Source organism: Scyliorhinus torazame, chromosome 17 (assembly GCF_047496885.1).
Source record: "Scyliorhinus torazame isolate Kashiwa2021f chromosome 17, sScyTor2.1, whole genome shotgun sequence".
Classification (NCBI taxonomy): Eukaryota; Metazoa; Chordata; class Chondrichthyes; order Carcharhiniformes; family Scyliorhinidae; genus Scyliorhinus; species Scyliorhinus torazame.
The window spans coordinates 627973-646602 of NC_092723.1; the positions used below are offsets into that span (position 1 = coordinate 627973).

At 50.4% G+C, this 18630-nt stretch overlaps 1 protein-coding gene across 2 annotated transcripts in view; it reads right to left on the minus strand.

Moving 5' to 3' along the window:
* Positions 1 to 18630, minus strand: part of traf3ip3 (TRAF3 interacting protein 3) — a 154861-nt gene that overhangs the window by 23818 nt on the left and 112413 nt on the right. For both annotated transcript variants that reach the window (XM_072479882.1, XM_072479883.1), the window contains exon 11: positions 8591 to 8735. In XM_072479882.1, coding sequence (XP_072335983.1) covers positions 8591 to 8735 — 145 coding nt within the window. The remainder of the gene's footprint in view (positions 1 to 8590; positions 8736 to 18630) is intronic.

Below are 18630 nucleotides of genomic sequence, written 5' to 3' on the forward strand. Positions count from 1 at the left end.
CAGGGGTTGTCCAGCCGATGTTCGGAGGTAGCTTTCGAAGCAGGCTAGCCAGTGGTCAAAGGCGGACGTGGCGTTGGCTGCCTGAGGGTGCAGCTGTAGGCGATCAGGCTTGATGCAAAGTTCCATCGTTTTAAAATCTTTGCTCAATACATTGATGCACTATCAATTACTACAAAGACGAGAGTAGTGAATAATCGAGGCTTTATTGAACAAAGATGTGTGGCCTCCTGTAGCTGATTCCAGAATGGGAGCAGCTCGGTGTGCACACACATTTATACGCCGCCTTCTGGGCAGAGCCAGCAGGCCGGATTTACCCATGTACCTCGAGTACAGGAGCCGTACCGTACTACATCTAACATACAGTTAGTGGTGACTACCACACACAGTCAGAAGGTCAGTACTGAGGGAGTGCCGCACTGTCAGAGGGTCAGTACTGAGGGAGTGCCGCACTGTCAGAGGGTCAGTACTGAGGGAGTGCCGCACTGTCAGAGGGTCAGTACTGAGGGAGTGCCATACTGTCAGAGGGTCAGTACTGAGGGAGTGCCGCACTGTCAGAGGGTCAGTACTGAGGGAGTGCCTCACTGTCAGAGGGTCAGTACTGAGTGAGTGTCGCACTGTCAGAGGGTCAGTACTGAGGGAGTGCCGCACTGTCAGAGGGTCAGTACTGAGGGAGTGCCTCACTGTCAGAGGGTCAGTACTGAGGGAGTGCCGCACTGTCAGAGGGTCAGTGCTGAGGGAGTGCCGCACTGTCAGAGGGTCAGTACTGAGGGAGTGCTGCACTGTCAGAGGGTCAGTGCTGAGGGAGTGCCGCACTGTCAGAGGGTCAGTACTGAGGAAGTGTCGCACTGTCAGAGGGTCAGTACTGAGGGAGTGCCGCACTGTCAGAGGGTCAGTACTGAGGGCGTGTGCTTCCTTTATCCTACTTTGTTTACTTATATTACTTTACTGTTAAGACCCTGATTTTCACTTATTTGTGTTGTTTCTCTGGTAATCGCTTCATCCAAAGAAAAACACTTTTTAGAATCATGTCCTCTTCTCTGCAGCTGTGACCGTGAAGACACTGTGTCCAAGTCCGCTTCCCTGTGATGTTGACTGAGTGATAGCACTAAGTGATAGCATTCCCAGACCAGTTCACGGCAACACTTAATCCCACTTTCCAGCAGGTTGCAGCCCTTGCGATGCAGGTCACCATTTTCCCCACAACCAACACCATCTGAAGCCGTTCCATCTGGCTACCGTGCTGCACGTTCTCCCCGTGTCTGCATGGGTTTCCTCCGGGTGCTCCGGTTTCCTCCCGTAAAACGTGCTGTTAGGTGAATTGGACATTCTGAATTCTCCCTCTGTGTACCCGAACAGGGGCCGGAGTGTGGCGACTAGGGGATTTTCACGGTAACATCATTGCAGTCTTAATGTCAGCCTACTTGTGCCAATAATAAAGATAATATTATTCACAGAATCATAGAATGTTGTATTCAGGCTTTGTACAAATTTAACACAAGAGTTCAACACACTGGATACTGCAAAGGCTATGGGCGCTGACAATATCCCGGGAATAGTACTGAAGACTTGTGCCCCAGAACTTGTCACACCCCTAGCCGAGCTGTTCCAGTACAGCTACAACACTGACATCTACCCAGCAATGTGGGAAATTGCCCAGGTGTGTCCTGTACACAGGACCAATCCAACCCAGCCAATTACCGCCCTATCAGTCTACTCTCCATCATCAACAAAGTGATGGATGGAGTCATCAACAGTGCTATCAAGCGGCACTTACTCAGCAATAACCTGCTCACGGACGCTCAGTTTGGGTTCCACCAGGGTCACTTAGCTCCTGACCGCATTATAGCCTTGGTTCAAACATGGACAAAAGAGCTGAATGCCAGAGGTGAGGTCAGAGTGACTGCACTTGTCATCAAGGCAGTATTTTACTCAATATGGCATCAAGGAGTTGTAGCTAAACTGGAGTAAGGATGTTTGCGGATGACTGCACAATGTTCAGCATCATTCGCAACTCCTCAGACACCGAAGCAGTCCGTGTCCAAATGCAGCAAGACCTGGACAATATCCAGCCTTGGGCTGACAAGTGGCAAGTTACATTCGCACCACACAATTGCCAGGCAATGACCATCTCCTACAAGAGAGAATCTAACCATCACTGAATCCCCCACTATCAACATCCTGGGGGTTACCAATGACCACAAACGGAACTTGATTAGCCATATTATGGCTAAACAAAGTTACATAAATACAAGTTGTTATTATTCTTGTTGAGTGATGCAAAATGGGCCGACCAAAATTCAAGTAATCGTTCCATACAGGATGGACATTAACTGAAACAATTTTGAAGCTTGAGGAAATTGGATAATTGAAAGACTCAATTATGTACCTTTAAATATGGGAACATAAATTACATGTTATTGCAGACATTAGACTGACTTTTTTTTAAAGAATATTTTATTGAAAATTTTTGGTCAACCATCACAGTACATTGTGTATCCTTTACACAATAATATAACAGTATAAATAACAATGACCTGTTTTATAAACAAAGAATAAATAATATATAACAAAAACGAAAACTAAAACTAAATGGCAACTGCCTTGTCTCAGATAAACACTCTCCAAAAATATGGTTTAACAATCCAATATACAATTATTTATAGCAACGACCTATACATATTATACATATATATTAATAACCCTGAGACTCCTTCTGGTTCCTCCCCCCCCCCCCCCCCCCACCCCGGTTGCTGCTGCTGCCTTCTTCTTTTCCATTCCCTCTATCTTTCTGTGAGGTATTCGACGAACGGTTGCCACCACCTGGTGAACCCTTGAGCCGATCCCCTTAGGACAAACTTAATCCGTTCCAGCTTTATAAACCCTGCCATGTCATTTATCCAGGTCTCCACCCCCGGGGGCTTGGCTTCCTTCCACATCAACAGTATCCTGCGCCGGGCTACTAGGGACGCAAAGGCCAAAACATCGGCCTCTCTCGCCTCCTGCACTCCCGGCTCTTGTGCAACCCCAAATATAGCCAACCCCCAGCTTGGTTCGACCTGGACCCCCACTACTTTCGAAAGCACCTTTGTCACCCCCACCCAGAACCCCTGTAGTGCCGGACATGACCAGAACATATGGGTGTGATTCGCTGGGCTTCTCGAGCATCTCGCACACCTATCCTCTACCCCCAAAAATTTACTGAGCCGTGCTCCAGTCATATGCGCCCTGTGTAACACCTTAAATTGAATCAGGCTTAGCCTGGCACACGAGGACGATGAGTTTACCCTACTTAGAGCATCCGCCCACAGCCCCTCCTCAATCTCCTCCCCCAGCTCTTCTTCCCATTTCCCTTTCAGCTCATCTACCATAATCTTCTCCTCGTCCCTCATTTCCCTATATATATATATATTCCCTATATATATATCTGACACCTTACCGTCCCCCACCCATGTCTTTGAGATTACTCTGTCCTGCACCTCATGCGTCGGGAGCTGCGGGAATTCCCTCACCTGCTGCCTCGCAAAAGCCCTCAGTTGCATATACCGGAATGCATTCCCTTGGGGCAACCCATATTTCTCGGTCAGCGCTCCCAGACTTGCGAACTTCCCATCCACAAACAGATCTTTCAGTTGCGTTACTCCTGCTCTTTGCCATATTCCAAATCCCCCATCCATTCTCCCCGGGGCAAACCTATGGTTGTTTCTTATCGGGGACCCCACCAAGGCTCCCGTCTTTCCCCTATGCCGTCTCCACTGTCCCCAAATTTTCAAAGTCGCCACTACCACCGGGCTTGTGGTGTATTTCTTCGGTGAGAACGGCAATGGGGCTGTCACCATAGCCTGTAGGCTAGTCCCCCTACAGGACGCCCTCTCCAATCTCTTCCACGCCGCTCCCTCCTCTTCCCCCATCCACTTACTCACCATTGAGATATTGGCGGCCCAGTAGTACTCACTTAGGCTCGGTAGTGCCAGCCCCCCCTATCCCTACTACGCTGTAAGAATCCCTTCCTCACTCTCGGGGTCTTCCCGGCCCACACAAAACTCATGATACTCTTTTCGATCCTTTTGAAAAAAGCCTTCGTGATCACCACCGGGAGGCACTGAAACACAAAGAGGAATCTCGGGAGGACTACCATTTTAACTGCCTGCACCCTCCCTGCCAGTGACAGGGATACCATGTCCCATCTCTTGAAGTCCTCCTCCATTTGTTCCACCAATCGCGTTAAATTTAACCTATGCAATGTACCCCAATTCTTGGCTATCTGGATCCCCAAGTAACGAAAGTCCCTTGTTACCTTCCTCAGCGGAAAGTCCTCTATTTCTCTGCTCTGCTCCCCTGGATGCACCACAAACAACTCACTTTTCCCCATGTCCAGTTTATATCCTGAGAATTCTCCAAACTCCCGAAGTGTCCGCATTATCTCTGGCATCCCCTCCGCCGGGTCCGCTAATATAACAACAAATCATCCACATACAGAGATACCCGGTGTTCTTCTCCTCCTCTAAGTACTCCCCTCCACTTCTTGGCACCCCTCAATGCTATTGCCAGGGGCTCAATCGCCAGTGCAAACAGTAATGGGGACAGAGGGCATCCCTGCCTTGTCCCTCTATGGAGCCGAAAGTATGCAGATCCCCGTCCATTCATGACCACACTCGCCACTGGGGCCCTATACAACAGCTGCACCCATCCAACATACTCATCTCCAAAAGCAAATCTCCTCAGCACCTCCCACAAATAATCCCACTCCACTCTATCAAATGCTTTCTCGGCATCCATCGCCACAACTATCTCCGCTTCCCCCTCTGGTGGGGGCATCATCATTACCCCTAGCAGCCTCCGTATATTCGTATTCAGCTGTCTCCCCTTCACAAACCCAGTTTGGTCCTCATGGACCACCCTCGGGACACAATCCTCTATCCTCATTGCCATTACCTTGGCCAGAATCTTAACGTCTACATTTAGGAGGGAAATAGGTCTATAGGACCTGCATTGCAGCGGGTCCTTTTCCTTCTTTAGGAGAAGCGATATCGTTGCCTCAGACATAGTCAGGGGCAGCTGTCCCCTTTCCTTTGCCTCATTAAAGGTCCTCATCAGTAGTGGGGTGAGCAAGTCCACATATTTCCTGTAAAATTCAACTGGGAATCCATCCGGTCCCGGAGCCTTCCCCGCCTGCATGCTCCTAATTCCTTTCACTACTTCCTCTATTTCAATCTGTGCTCCCAGTCCCACCCTTTCCTGCTCCTCCACCTTGGGAAATTCCAGCCGGTCCAGAAAGCCCATCATTCTCTCCCTCCCATCCGGGGGTTGAGCTTCGTATAATTTTTTATAAAATGCCTTGAACACTCCATTCACTCTCTTCGCTCCCCGCTCCATCTCTCCTTCCTCATCCCTCACTCCCCCTATTTCCCTCGCTGCTCCCCTTTTCCTCAATTGGTGGGCCAGCAACCTGCTCGCCTTCTCCCCATATTCGTACTGTACACCCTGTGCCTTCCTCCACTGTGCCTCTGCAGTACCCGTTGTCAGCAAGTCAAATTCTACGTGTAGCCTTTGCCTTTCCCTGTACAGTCCCTCCTCCGGTGCCTCCGCATATTGCCTGTCCACCCTCAGAAGTTCTTGCAGCAACCGCCCCCGTTCCCTACTCTCCTGCTTTCCTTTATGTGCCCTTATTGATATCAGCTCCCCTCTAACCACTGCCTTCAGCGCCTCCCAGACCACTCCCACCTGGACCTCCCCATTGTCATTAAGTTCCAAGTACTTTTCAATGCACCCCCTCACCCTTAGACACACCCCCTCATCTGCCATTAGTCCCATGTCCATTCTCCAGGGTGGGCGCCCTTCTGTTTCCTCCCCTATCTCTAAGTCCACCCAATGTGGAGCGTGATCCGAAATGGCTATAGCCGTATACTCCGTTCCCCTCACCTTCGGGATCAACGCCCTTCCCGAAAAAAAAAAGTCTATTCGCGAATAGACTTTGTGGACATAGGAGAAAAACAAAAACTCCTTACTCCTAGGTCTGCTAAATCTCCACGGGTCTACTCCTCCCATCTGCTCCATAAAATCTTTAAGCACCTTGGCTGCTGCCGGCCTCCTTCCAGTCCTGGACCTCGACCTGTCCAGCCCTGGTTCCAACACCGTATTGAAATCTCCCCCCATTACCAACTTTCCCACCTCTAGGCCCGGGATGCGTCCTAGCATACGCCTCATAAAATTGGCATCATCCCAGTTCGGGGCATATACGTTTACCAAAACCACCGTCTCCCCCTGCAGTTTGCCACTCACCATCACGTATCTGCCCCCGCTATCCGCCACTATAGTCTTTGCCTCAAACATTACCCGCTTCCCCACTAATATAGCCACCCCCCTGTTTTTCGCATCTAGCCCCGAATGGAACACCTGCCCCACCCATCCTTTGCGTAGCCTAACCTGGTCTATCAGTTTCAAGTGCGTTTCCTGTAACATAACCACGTCTGCCTTAAGTTTCTTAAGGTGTGCGAGTACCCGTGCCCTCTTTATCTGCCCGTTCAGCCCTCTCACGTTCCACGTGATCAGCCGAGTTGGGGGGCTTTTTACCCCCCCCCCCCTTGTCGATTAGCCATCCCCTTTTTCCAGCTCCTCACCCGGTTCCCACGCAGCTGTGTCCCCCACAGGCGGTGCCCCCCCGCCCATCCCACCCCATACCAGCTCCCCTCTCTCCCCAGCAGCAGCAGCCCAATAATTCCCCCCTCCCACCCCCCCCCCCCCGCTAGATCCCCCACTAGCGTAGTTACACCCCCCATGTTGCTCCCAGAAGTCAGCAAACTCTGGCCGACCTCGGCTTCCCCCCGTGACCTCGGCTCGCACCGTGCGATGCCCCCTCCTTCCTGCTTCCCTATTCCCGCCATGATTATCATAGCGCGGGAACCGAGCCCGCGCTTCCCCCTTGGCCCCGCCCCCAATGGCCAACGCCCCATCTCTTCCACCTCCTTTCCTCCCCCCACCACCTCCTGTGGAAGAGAGATAAGTTACCACATCGCAGGATTAATAACATAAAACACCTCTTTCCCCCCTTCTTCGCCCCCCATACTCGCCCCACCACTTTGTTTCAAACGTTCTTTTTTTTAATAACCCGCTCATTCCAATTTTTCTTCCACGATAAAAGTCCACGCCTCATCCGCCGTCTCAAAGTAGTGGTGCCTCCCTTGATATGTGACCCACAGTCTTGCCGGTTGCAGCATTCCGAATTTTATCTTCTTTTTATGAAGCACCGCCTTGGCCCGATTAAAGCTCGCCCTCCTTCTCGCCACCTCCGCACTCCAGTCTTGGTATACGCGGATCACCGCGTTCTCCCACTTACTGCTCCGAGTTTTCTTTGCCCATCTAAGGACCATCTCTCTGTCCTTAAAATGGAGGAATCTCACTACTATGGCTCTAGGAATTTCTCCTGCTCTCGGTCGTCGCGCCATCACTCGGTGTGCTCCCTCCACCTCCAGCGGACCCGCCGGGGCCTCCGCTCCCATTAACGAGTGCAGCATCGTGCTCACATATGCCCCGACGTCCGCTCCCTCCGCACCTTCAGGAAGGCCAAGAATCCTTAGGTTGTTCGTCCTCGCGTTCTCCAGCGCCTCCAGCCTTTCCACACATCGTTTATGGTGTGCCTCGTGCATCTCCGTCTTCACCACCAGGCCCTGTATGTCACCCTCATTCTCGGCAGCCTTTGCCTTCATGACCCGAAGCTCCCGCTCCTGGGTCTTTTGCTCCTCCTTTAGCCCTTCGATCGCCTGTAATATCGGTGCCAACAGCTCCTTCTTCATTTCCTTTTTGAGTTCTTCCACGCAGCGTTTCAAAAACTCGTGTTGTTCAGGGCCCCATATTAAACTGCCACCTTCCGACGCCATCTTGGTTTTTGCTTGCCTTCCTTGCCGCTGCTCTAAAGGATCCACCGCAATCCGGCCACCTTCCTCTCCTTTTTCCATCCGTATCCAGGGGGGATTCCCTTCTGCTTCACCGCACAGTACTTTTAGCCGTTAAAATTGCCGTTGGGGCTCTTATTAAGAGCCCAAAAGTCCGTTACACCGGGAGCTGCCGAAACGTGCGACTCAGCTGGTCATCGCCGCACCCGGAAGTTGACATTAGACTGACTTGATTACAATTGCTTTTCCATAAGTATTTTCAGCAATATTTACCATTTGTGCCACTCAAAAGTTGGAAATTTTGAATTGATTATGGACCAAAATGATCAGATACAAGCACCTTGTCTTAATGCTTGCTATTTAAATATACCGTACTTTTTTTATTTTTAAAGTACCCGATTATTTTCTTTCCAATTAAGGGGCAATTTAGCGTGGCCAATCCACCTAGCCTGCACATCTTTGGGTTGTGGGGGTGAGACCCGCGCAGACACGGGGAGAATGTGCAAACACCACACGGACAGTGACCCAGAGCCGGGACCGAACCCGGGTTCTCAGCGCCGTGAGGCGGCAGTGCTAACCACTGCTCCACCACCGTGCTGCTCTAAATATACAGTACTTAATTGTAAATCACGTAAAATTATTTACTGCTAAATAAGTACCAACTCGCTCGCTGAAGCCCCTTACCCACGTAGAAGCAGTACCTTGACTGGTTTGAAGCTGCTCTTGTTTCAGGTCCTTGTCTTCTTTTAAAGCAGAAATTTGATCCAAGAGTTTCTGTTTCTCACTTTCGACCATTTCCAATTTCGTCTCTAAATTTCTGAGCCACAAATTGTCATTTTCTGCTCTCTGAAAAAAGAGAAGATGAAGAGATGGAGAAAAAGAAACACAGAAAGGGAGCAAACAAATCAGCCAATCAGCTGGTTTCCTCAATTCTCTCCTTTAGCTAACTTGTCTGTGGAATACCTCTCTGAAGCCAACTAACGTGTGGGATGCTCGCCATGTAACTTGGCAGTTTGTAGGGTTACCTTCTCCATTGTTAACCAATGATTAGCCAATCTACTGTAATCAACAAACTATATTGATTACTCTGTTTCAGAATCACAGAATACTACAGTGCAGAACAGGCCGTTCGGCCCATCGAGTCTGTACCGCCACATGACAGGCACCTGGGGTGGGATTCTCCGATATCGGCGCGATGTCCGCCGACCGGCGCCAAAATCAGCGCGAATCAGTACGGCATCGCGCCGTCCCAAAGGTGCGGAAGTCTCAACATCTTGAGCGGCCGAGCCCTCACCTTGAGGGGCTAGGCCCGCGCCGGGTTGATTTCTGCCCCGGCAACTGGCGGGAAAGGCCTTTGGTGACCCGCCAGCTGGCGCGAAACTGACTGCCGGGCGGCGCATGCGCGGGAGCGTCAGCGGCCGCTCACGGCATCCCCGCGCATGCGCAGTGGAGGGGGTCTCTTCCGCCTCTGCCATGGTGGAGACCATGGTGAAGGCGGAAGGAAAAGAGTGCCCCCACGGCACAGGCCCGCCCGCGGATCGGTGGGCCCCGATCGCGGGCCAGGCCACCGTGGGGGCACCCTCCGGGGCCAGATCGCCCCGCGCCCCCCCCCCCCCCCCAGGACTCCGAAGCCCGCCCGCGCCGCCATATCCCGCCATCCCAAAGGTGGTTCAATCCACGCCGGCCGGCATGGATTGACAGCGGCGGGACTTCGGCCCATCGCGGGCCGGAGAATCGCCGGGGGGGGCCCGCCAACCTGCGCGGAGCGATTCCTGCCCCCGCCGAATATCCGGTGCCGGAGAATTCGGCAACCGGCAGGACGGGATTCACGCCAGCCCCCGGCGATTCTCCGACCCGGCGGAGGGTCGGAGAATCCCGCTCCTGATTTGACAATCCAAATCCCATTTGCCAGCACTTGGTCCGTAGCCACAATTGTTTTTTTTTAAATTTCGAGTACCCAATTCATTTTTTCCAATTAAGGGCAATTTAACGTGTTCAATCCACCTAGCTTTCACATTTTTGGGTTGTGGGGGCGAAACCCACGCAAACACGGGGAGAATGTGCAAACTCCACACGGACAGTGACTCAGAGCCAGGATCGAACCTGGGACCACAGCGCCGTGAGACTGCAGTGCTAACCACTGCGCCACCGTGCTGCTCTGCCTCGAATGTTATGATGTGCCAAGTGCTCATCCACTTCTTAAAGGATGTGAGGCAACCCGCCTGGGCCACCCTCCCAGGCCGTGCGTTGCAGACCCTCACCACCCTCTGGGGAAAAAAGATTTTCCTCAAATCCCCCCTGAACCTCCTGCCCCTCACCTTGAACTTCTGTCCCATTGTAACTGACCCTTCAACTAAGGGGAACAGCTGCTCCCTATGCACCCTGTCCGTGCCCCTCATAATCTTGTCCACCTCGATCAGGTCGCCCCCTCAGTCTTCTCTGCTCCAGAGAAAACAACTCAAGCCCATCCAACCTCTCTTCATAACTGAAATGTTCCATCCCAGGAAACATCCTGGTGAATCTCCTCTGCACCCCCTCCAGTGCAATCACAGCCTTCCTATAATGTGGTGACCAGAATTGTACACAGTGCTCCAGCTGTGGCCTCACTAAAGTTCTGTACAACCCAACATGACCCCCCTGCTTTTGTAATCTAAGCCCCGATTGATTAAAGCAAGTGTCCCATTTGCCTTTTTCACCACCCTATTAACCTTCCCTCTACCTTCAGAGATCTTAACCTTGGAAAGAATCAGTTTGTAGTCCAGCTGCAGATGTGCCCCATGGACACTGGCAGAATGTCAAGGAGGTTTAGAGCTAGAATGGTTTGAGGCGGAATGTTCTTGGGTAGGGTCAGGCGACTTAACGCCTCTGTATTAACAACTTGTATACCAGACCGGTGCTGAAAAGCAGTTGGATGTCGTCAACAGCAGGATCCAAACACTGCACCCCCTCTGAGACTGTGGGTGGTACGGGCTAAACTTCCCTTAACAGGCCCAGTAATGGCTTGTGGCCAGTCACGGTGTCAAGCCATCGACCATACACATACTGGTGGAATTTCTTCACATCCAATATAACTAAACCCTCCTTCTCAACCTGGGCGTAGTTTCATTCTGCTTCAGAAAGGGTCCTTGAGGCAAAGGCGATAGGGCGTTCTGAACCATCTCCCATTTTGTGGGCTAAAACAGCCTCTATACCATGAGAGGACATGTCACATGTCAGCACGATTGGATTCCCCGGATAAAAATGCACCAAGAGGTTTGAAGACTGTGATGTTTACTTCACATCTCAGGCAGCTTCCTCTTGAGGCTCTCTCCATTGTCACTACTGATTCTTCCGGAATCTTCTTCTGGTGTAATGGTGTCAACATTGTGGCTAAGTTCAAAATAAGCCTTCCATAATAATTTTTTAAAACATTTAGAGTATCCAATTCATTTTTCCCAATTAAGGGGCAATTTAGTGTGGCCAATCCACCTACCCTGCACATCTTTGGGTTGTGGAGGGTGAAACCCAGGCAAGCACAGGGAAAATGTGCAAACTCCACATGGACAGTGACCCAGCACCGGGATTGAACCTGGGACCTCGGCATCAAAGAACAAAGAACAAAGAAAAATTACAGCACAGGAACAGGCCCTTCGGCCCTCCAAGCCTGCGCTGATCCAGATCCTCTATCTAAAACTGTCGCCTATTTTCTAAGGATCTGTATCCCTCTGCTCCCTGCCCATTCATGTATCTGTCTAGATACATCTTAAATGATGCTATCGTGCCCGCCTCTACCACCTCTGCCGGCAATGCGTTCCAGGCACCCACCACCCTCTGCGTAAAGAACTTTCCATGCATATCTCCCTTAAACTTTTCCCCTCCCACCTTGAACTCGTGACGCCTCGTAATTGAGTCCCCCACTCTGGGAAAAAACTTCTTGCTCGCCACCCTGTCTATATCTCTCATGATTTTGTAGACCTCAATGTGATCCCCCCTCAACTTCCATCTTTCTAATGAAAATAATCCTAATCTACTCAACCTCTCTTCATAGCTAGCACCCTCCATACCAGGCAACATCCTGGCGAACCTCCTCTGCACCTTCTCCAAAACATCCACATCCTTTTGGTAATGTGGCGACCAGAACTGTACGCAGTATTCCAAATGTGGCCGAACCACAGTCTTATACAACTGTAACATGACCTGCCAACTCTTGTACTCAATACCCCTTCCGATGAAGGAAAGCATGCTGTATGCCTTCTTGACCACTCTATCGACCTGCGCAGCCACCTTCAGGGTACAATGGACCTGAACTCCCAGATTTCTCTGTACATCAATTTTCCCCAGGGCTTTTTCATTTACCATATAGTTCGCTCTTGAATTGGATCTTCCAAAATGCATCACCTCGCATTTGCCCGGATTGAACTCCATCTGCCATTTCTCCGCCCAACTCTCCAATCTATCTATATTCTGTTATATTCTCTGACAGTCCCCTTCATTATCTGCTACTCCACCAATCTTAGTGTCATCTGCAAACTTGCTAATCAGACCACCTGTACCTTCCTCCAGATCATTTATGTATATCACAAACAACAGTGGTCCCAGCACGGATCCCTGTGGAACACCACTGGTCACAATTCCCCATTTTGAGAAACACCCTTCCACTCCTACTCTCTGGCTCCTGTTGCCCAGCCAGTTCTTTTTCCATCTAGCTAGTGCACCCTGGACCCCATGAGACTTCACTTTCTCCATCAGCCTACCATGGGGAACCTTATCAAATGTCTTACTGATGTCCATGTATATGACATCTACAGCCCTTCCCTCATCAATCAACTTTGTCACTTTCTCAAAGAATTCTATTAAGTTGGCAAGACATGACCTTCCTTGCACAAAACCATGTTGCCTATCACTGATAAGCCCATTTTCTTCCAAATGGGAATAGATCCTATCCCTCAGTATCTTCTCCAGAAGCTTCCCTACCACTGACGTCAGGCTCACCGGTCTATAATTACCTGGATTATCCCTGCTACCCTTCTTAAACAAGGGGACAACATTAGCAATTCTCCAGTCCTCCGGTACCTCACCCATGTTCAAGGATGCTGCAAAGATATCTGTTAAGGCCCCAGCTATTTCCTCTCTCACTTCCCTCAGTGACCTGGGATAGATCCATCCGGACTTGGGGACTTGTCCACCTTAATGCCTTTTAGAATACCCAATACATCCTCCCTCCTTATGCCGACTTGACCTAGAGTAATCAAACACCTATCCCTAACCTCAACATCCGTCATGTTCCTCTCCTTGGTGAATACTGATGCAAAGTACTCGTTAAGAATCTCACCCATTTTCTCTGACTCCACGCATAACTTTCCTCCTTTGTCCTTGAGTGGGCCAACCCTTTCTCTCGTTACCCTCTTGCTCCTTATATATGAATAAAAGTTTTTGGGATTTTCCTTAACCCTGTTTGCTAAAGCTATTTTTCTTTTAGCCTTCTTGATTCCTCGTTTCAGATTGGTCCTACATTCCCGATATTCTTCCAAAGCTTCGTCTGTCTTCAGTCGCCTAGACCTTATGTATGCTTCCTTTTTCCTCTTAGCTAGTCTCACAATTTCACCTGTCATCCATGGTTCCATAATCTTGCTATTTCTATCCCTCATTTTCACAGGGACATGTCTGTCCTGCACTCTAATCAACCTCTCTTTAAAAGCCTCCCACATATCAAATGTGGATTTACCTTCAAACAGCTACTCCCAATCCACATTCCCTAGCTCCTGCCGAATTTTGGTATAGTTGGCCTTCCCCCAATTTAGCACTCTTCCTTTAGGACCACTCTCGTCATTGTCCATGAGTATTCTAAAACTTACGGAATTGTGATCACGATTCCCAAAGTAATCCCCGACTGAAACTTCAACCACCTGGCCGGGCTCATTCCCCAATACCGGGTCCAATATGGCCCCTTCCCGAGTTGGACTATTTACATACTGCTCTAGAAAACCCTCCTGGATGCTCCTTACAAATTCTGCTCCATCTAGACCTCTGACACTAAGTGTATCCCAGTCAATGTTGGGAAAATTAAAATCTCCTATCACCACCACCCTGTTGCTCCTACATCTTTCCACAATCTGTTTACATATTTGAAATGAAATGAAATGAAAATCACTTATTGTCACAAGTAGGCTTCAGATGAAGTTACTGTGAAAAGCCCCTAGTCGCCACATTCCGGCGCCTGTTCGGGGAGGCTGGTACGGGAATTGAACCGTGCTGCTGGCCTGCCTTGGTCTGCTTTAAAAGCCAGCGATTTAGCCCAGTGTGCTAAACCAGCCCCTACCTCTGTCTCATGCTCGCTGTTGGGAGGTCTGTAGTACAGCCCCAACATTGTTACCGCACCCTTCCTATTTCTGAGCTCTGCCCATATCGCCTCACTGCTTGTGCCCTCCTTCAGCACAGCTGTGATATCCTCTCTGACCAGTAATGCAACTCCTCCACCCCTTTTGCCTCCCTCTCTGTTCCACCTGAAGCATCGATATCCTGGGATATTTAGTTGCCAATCATGCCCTTCCTTCAACCAAGTCTCAGTAATAGCAATAACATCATACTCCAAGGTACTAATCCAAGCCCTAAGTTCATCTGCCTTACCTACTACACTTCTTGCATTAAAACAAATGCACCTCAGACCACCAGTCCCTTTGCATTCATCATCTGCTCCCTGCCTACTCTTCCCCATAGTCACACTGACTTCATGATCTAGTTCCTTACGCGCTTTAGTTACTACCTCCTTACTGTCCACTAAACTCCTCATTTGGTTCCCATCCCCCTGCCACATTAGTTTAAACCCTCCCCAACAGCGTTAGCAAAAGCACCCCCAAGGACATTAGTTCCAGTCTGGCCCAGGTGTAGACCATCCAATTTATAGTAGTCCCACCTCCCCCAGAACCGGTCCCAATGTCCCAAAAATCTGAACCCCCTCCCTCCTGCACCATCTCTTAGGGCTAACCCACTATGCCGCCGTGCTGCCCCTTGCATAATAATTAACCATACCAAGAAAGGATTTGTTTTGGTGCAGGGATGCCTCATATGGCCTTGACTTTTCTTCCAAAGGGTGAAGCCGTGTCACATCAACGTAAAACCCTAGAAGGTCACTCCAGGGGCCGGAAAAGTACATTTTTTGCATTTTAGGTGGACCCCCCTTCATCTTTAATTTTTCCTCTAGGCTGGCCACGTGTTCTTCTGGTGTAGTGCCGGTGAATAGCACATCAACAAGGTAACCATCATCCTGGGAATTCCCTGGAGAAGATTTTCCATTGTGCGCTGGAAGATTGCGCAGACTGAAGCAATGCTGAATGGTAGTCTGGAATTCTGGAAGAGGCCTTTATGGGAATTGATTGTAGCAAACTTCTGAGATTCTTCATCCAATTCTTGTTGCAGGTAGGTGTAGCTGAGCCCAGTTTTGAATAGGTGAAGCCTCCCACCAGCTTGGCGTAGAGGATACCGATCTACCTGGGCAGCTTGATTTATGGTCAGTTTATAGTCCCTAGAAATCCTTATTGACCGATCAGGTTTGAAGACAGGGATTATTGGTGCGGCCCACTCTGAAAAATGAACTGGCTTGATTATACCCAGCTCCATCTCATGTCTTTTGCTCTGCTTCAAACGTCTGCTTCAATGCGTATGGCACTGGTCTGCCTCTGAAGAACCTGGGTGTTGGATCCAGATTGACATATGTCTTGGCTTTTTCGCCCTCGATCCAACCCAATTCTTTGTGGAGGTCTTCATATCTCCTTAAGACATCTTGGAGGATGCTGTCTGATATTATGAAGGTTTCCAGTCAGTTGAGCCGAATCTTCTGTAACCAATCTCTTCACAACAGACTGGCCTTTATCCTTCCATGACAACCAAAGGCAGATTGGCCCCCTGCCCTCCTGCCCTCTGTCGGCCACTGGGTCTTGGCTGTTCTGAGGATCTTCAAAACCCCCCGCTCGAAAGCTTGGCTGTCGTACTCTTTAAGCTTAAAGACTGTTGGCTGGATTCTCCCAAAATGGGACTCTGTCCCCACGCCGGCGTGAAAACAGTGGAGTTTTACTCCAGAAACTCCGAGAAGCAGGTTGAGCTAATTCAATACCCTGCAGGGGGCTAGCAGAGACCCGGAATAAATCCCACAGCTTTAGCTGCGGATACGGGCCCCGCACTTCTGGTTTGGAGTCCGCGCATGTGCACGGCGGCGGCCTCCAGCGGCTGCGCCGAGCGCGATGGTGGACTCAGACCGCGGAGCCAGGTGTAAAAATGAGAATCCCCCCGATCGGCCGCGTGACCAAGCGTCAAACCATGGAGATCTAACCCCGGACCGCCTATAAGGGCACCCCCCCCGCGGTGTCCGGTCCCCCCTGCCCCCGACTAGGGCGGCCGCGGACTGAGTCCCCAGTCGCCACGCCAGCATCCTGACCGGCAATAGGTGATTCGTTCCACGCCGTCGGGAATTCAGCCGGTCGGGAGCGGAGGATTGCTGGGCGGTCCTCTGTCAATGGGCCCCCAGCCGCGCGGCGTACTCCGTGGTCACGACGATTTTCGGGTCCCAGAGAATCGCCAACCAGCGCCGGGCCCAATTACGGCGTGAAAGTGAATTCTCCGCCCCCGAGCCAAACGCGATTGCGGTGCGGGGCTGCGAAGAATCTAGCCCTGTGTTCCTGAAGACAGATATTGAAAGGTCTGTCCACCCACTCCAGTCACCGAAGCCCCTGTGTCGACTTCCATTTTTATGGGTTTGCCATTTACCCTTAAGGCAATTTTAAGCTGAGCCGTTTTATTCAATTGGACTGCATTCAGCCAATGCGTCACATTCTCTTCTCAACAACTCTTCTCCAATATGTTCCACGGTGTTGTGGACTGCTGCTGGTTTATTTTACATTGACACTCGACAATGTGCTGAAGCATGCCCACTTCAGTAGCAATGGAAGCACATGAACTCCTGAACATAGCAGGTCTCCTTGGTATGACAACCCTCCTGCAGTGATAGCAGTTCACCTCAGATTGGGTTTGAGGCTCCAATTTCTTCCCGTTCCTTGGGTTTGAGTCCTGTCCCGAGGACCGTGTCTGGCTCTGAGCCGTGTCTGTCGATCCGCCGCAGACCTCGGGGCCATACTGCCCCGTACTAGGTTAACCTCCTCTTTAGACATGCTTTGAAGCTCCATGGCCCCTTTTTCGGCTCACTCTTGATGCACTATCAATTATGACGAGACGAGAGTAGAGAGTAATCGAGGTTTTATTACACAGAGATGTGTGGCCTCCTACAGCAGCTTATGAAATGGCTGCTGTTCGGAGAGCACACACATTTATACTCCGCCTCCTGGGCGGAGCCAGCAGGCAGAGATCTACCCCCGTACCTGTAGTACAGGGGCCTTACCGTAATACCCATATATACAATATAATACAAAAGTGGTGACTACCACAACTCTGTCACCTGAGCAACTCGATCGCTTTCTCCAACATGATTGTGATTTCTACCACTAGCTTCTTCTGGATATTAAGGCTCTGGACCCTACAAACCAGCTGGTTGCGCAACATGGCGCTGAATGTGGTCTGAACTCATAGTGTTCAGTCTGGCTATGAAGCTGAGACAGACGCTTCATGGCCCCTCACTGCAGAGATAAACTTATAACGTTGGAGGATAACCGAAAGCAATGGGTTGAAATGTTCTTTGACCAATTTCATTGTCTGATCAAAGGCCTTCGAGTTTGGTGCATCCGAGGACGTGAGGTTCCGAATAAAATGATATGTCTGGACCGGCAAAAGTATCACCTTCTGCCGTCCTCATCTGTGGTCTTATTCACGGTAAAGAGAAAACTGAGCCGTACGATGTACTGACTCCATAAATCAACCCCTTGACCAAAGGGGTCTTGTTTCCCAATGATAATCATTCCCACTCCTGGTTTAAGTGATTCCAACTCTTGCTGGAGTTTTTCTGTTTCCTTCTTTCCCCCTCGATCCACGACAACTGTCAGCTGCAATTGAAATGTTTTGGCCTTGTCACCAATGTGGTGCTGCAGACACATTGGAGGCTTCCGGTAGTTATCCGAGGGGTTTATTGATGAAAGGCAAAGGCAGTTAAATAACTAGGTCCGGACTCTCCCCCCACACCAGGCAAGCATCAGGATGACCTGACCCCCCACCCTTTCGCCAGCATTGGCAGGACCCCTCATGGTCTTCGCCACCCCCTGACCCCGAATGCAGGCACAAGCCGTCCCTCACCATACATAGCCCCCCCCCCCGCCAACACAGAAAGGAAGTAACCCCAATCAGACGACACACAGAACCCGCCCCCAGCATTGCCAACCTGTCACAGCGAGGTCAGCACTGGCAGGGTGCTAGGCGGTAGTGCTCTGCCAAGTCCGTCAACACCAGGGGGCATACTCCTCTCAGCACCCCTGGTGTGGTCATCACGACTCGTTATCAAAACCAGTATCGACTCACACTGGTTGGGCAGGAGAAACAACCAATGCGTCGACAGCAACGGTGTTAAGCATGTAATGATTACAATACATTTAAATTCTGGGCATGAACCTGATTACATCACTGGCGGGGGTGGGGAAGGTCTCAAACTGAGAACTTACCACTGAAAATCATGCCATGCCGCGTCGCGCGCGTAAGCCTGTGTTTGCCTGCACAATGAACCATCCTGAAATCTCTGGCCCATTATTAGGTTTGGCTCCTGGTTTACAAAGAACAAAGAACAAAGAAATGTACAGCACAGGAACAGGCCCTTCGGCCCTCCAAGCCC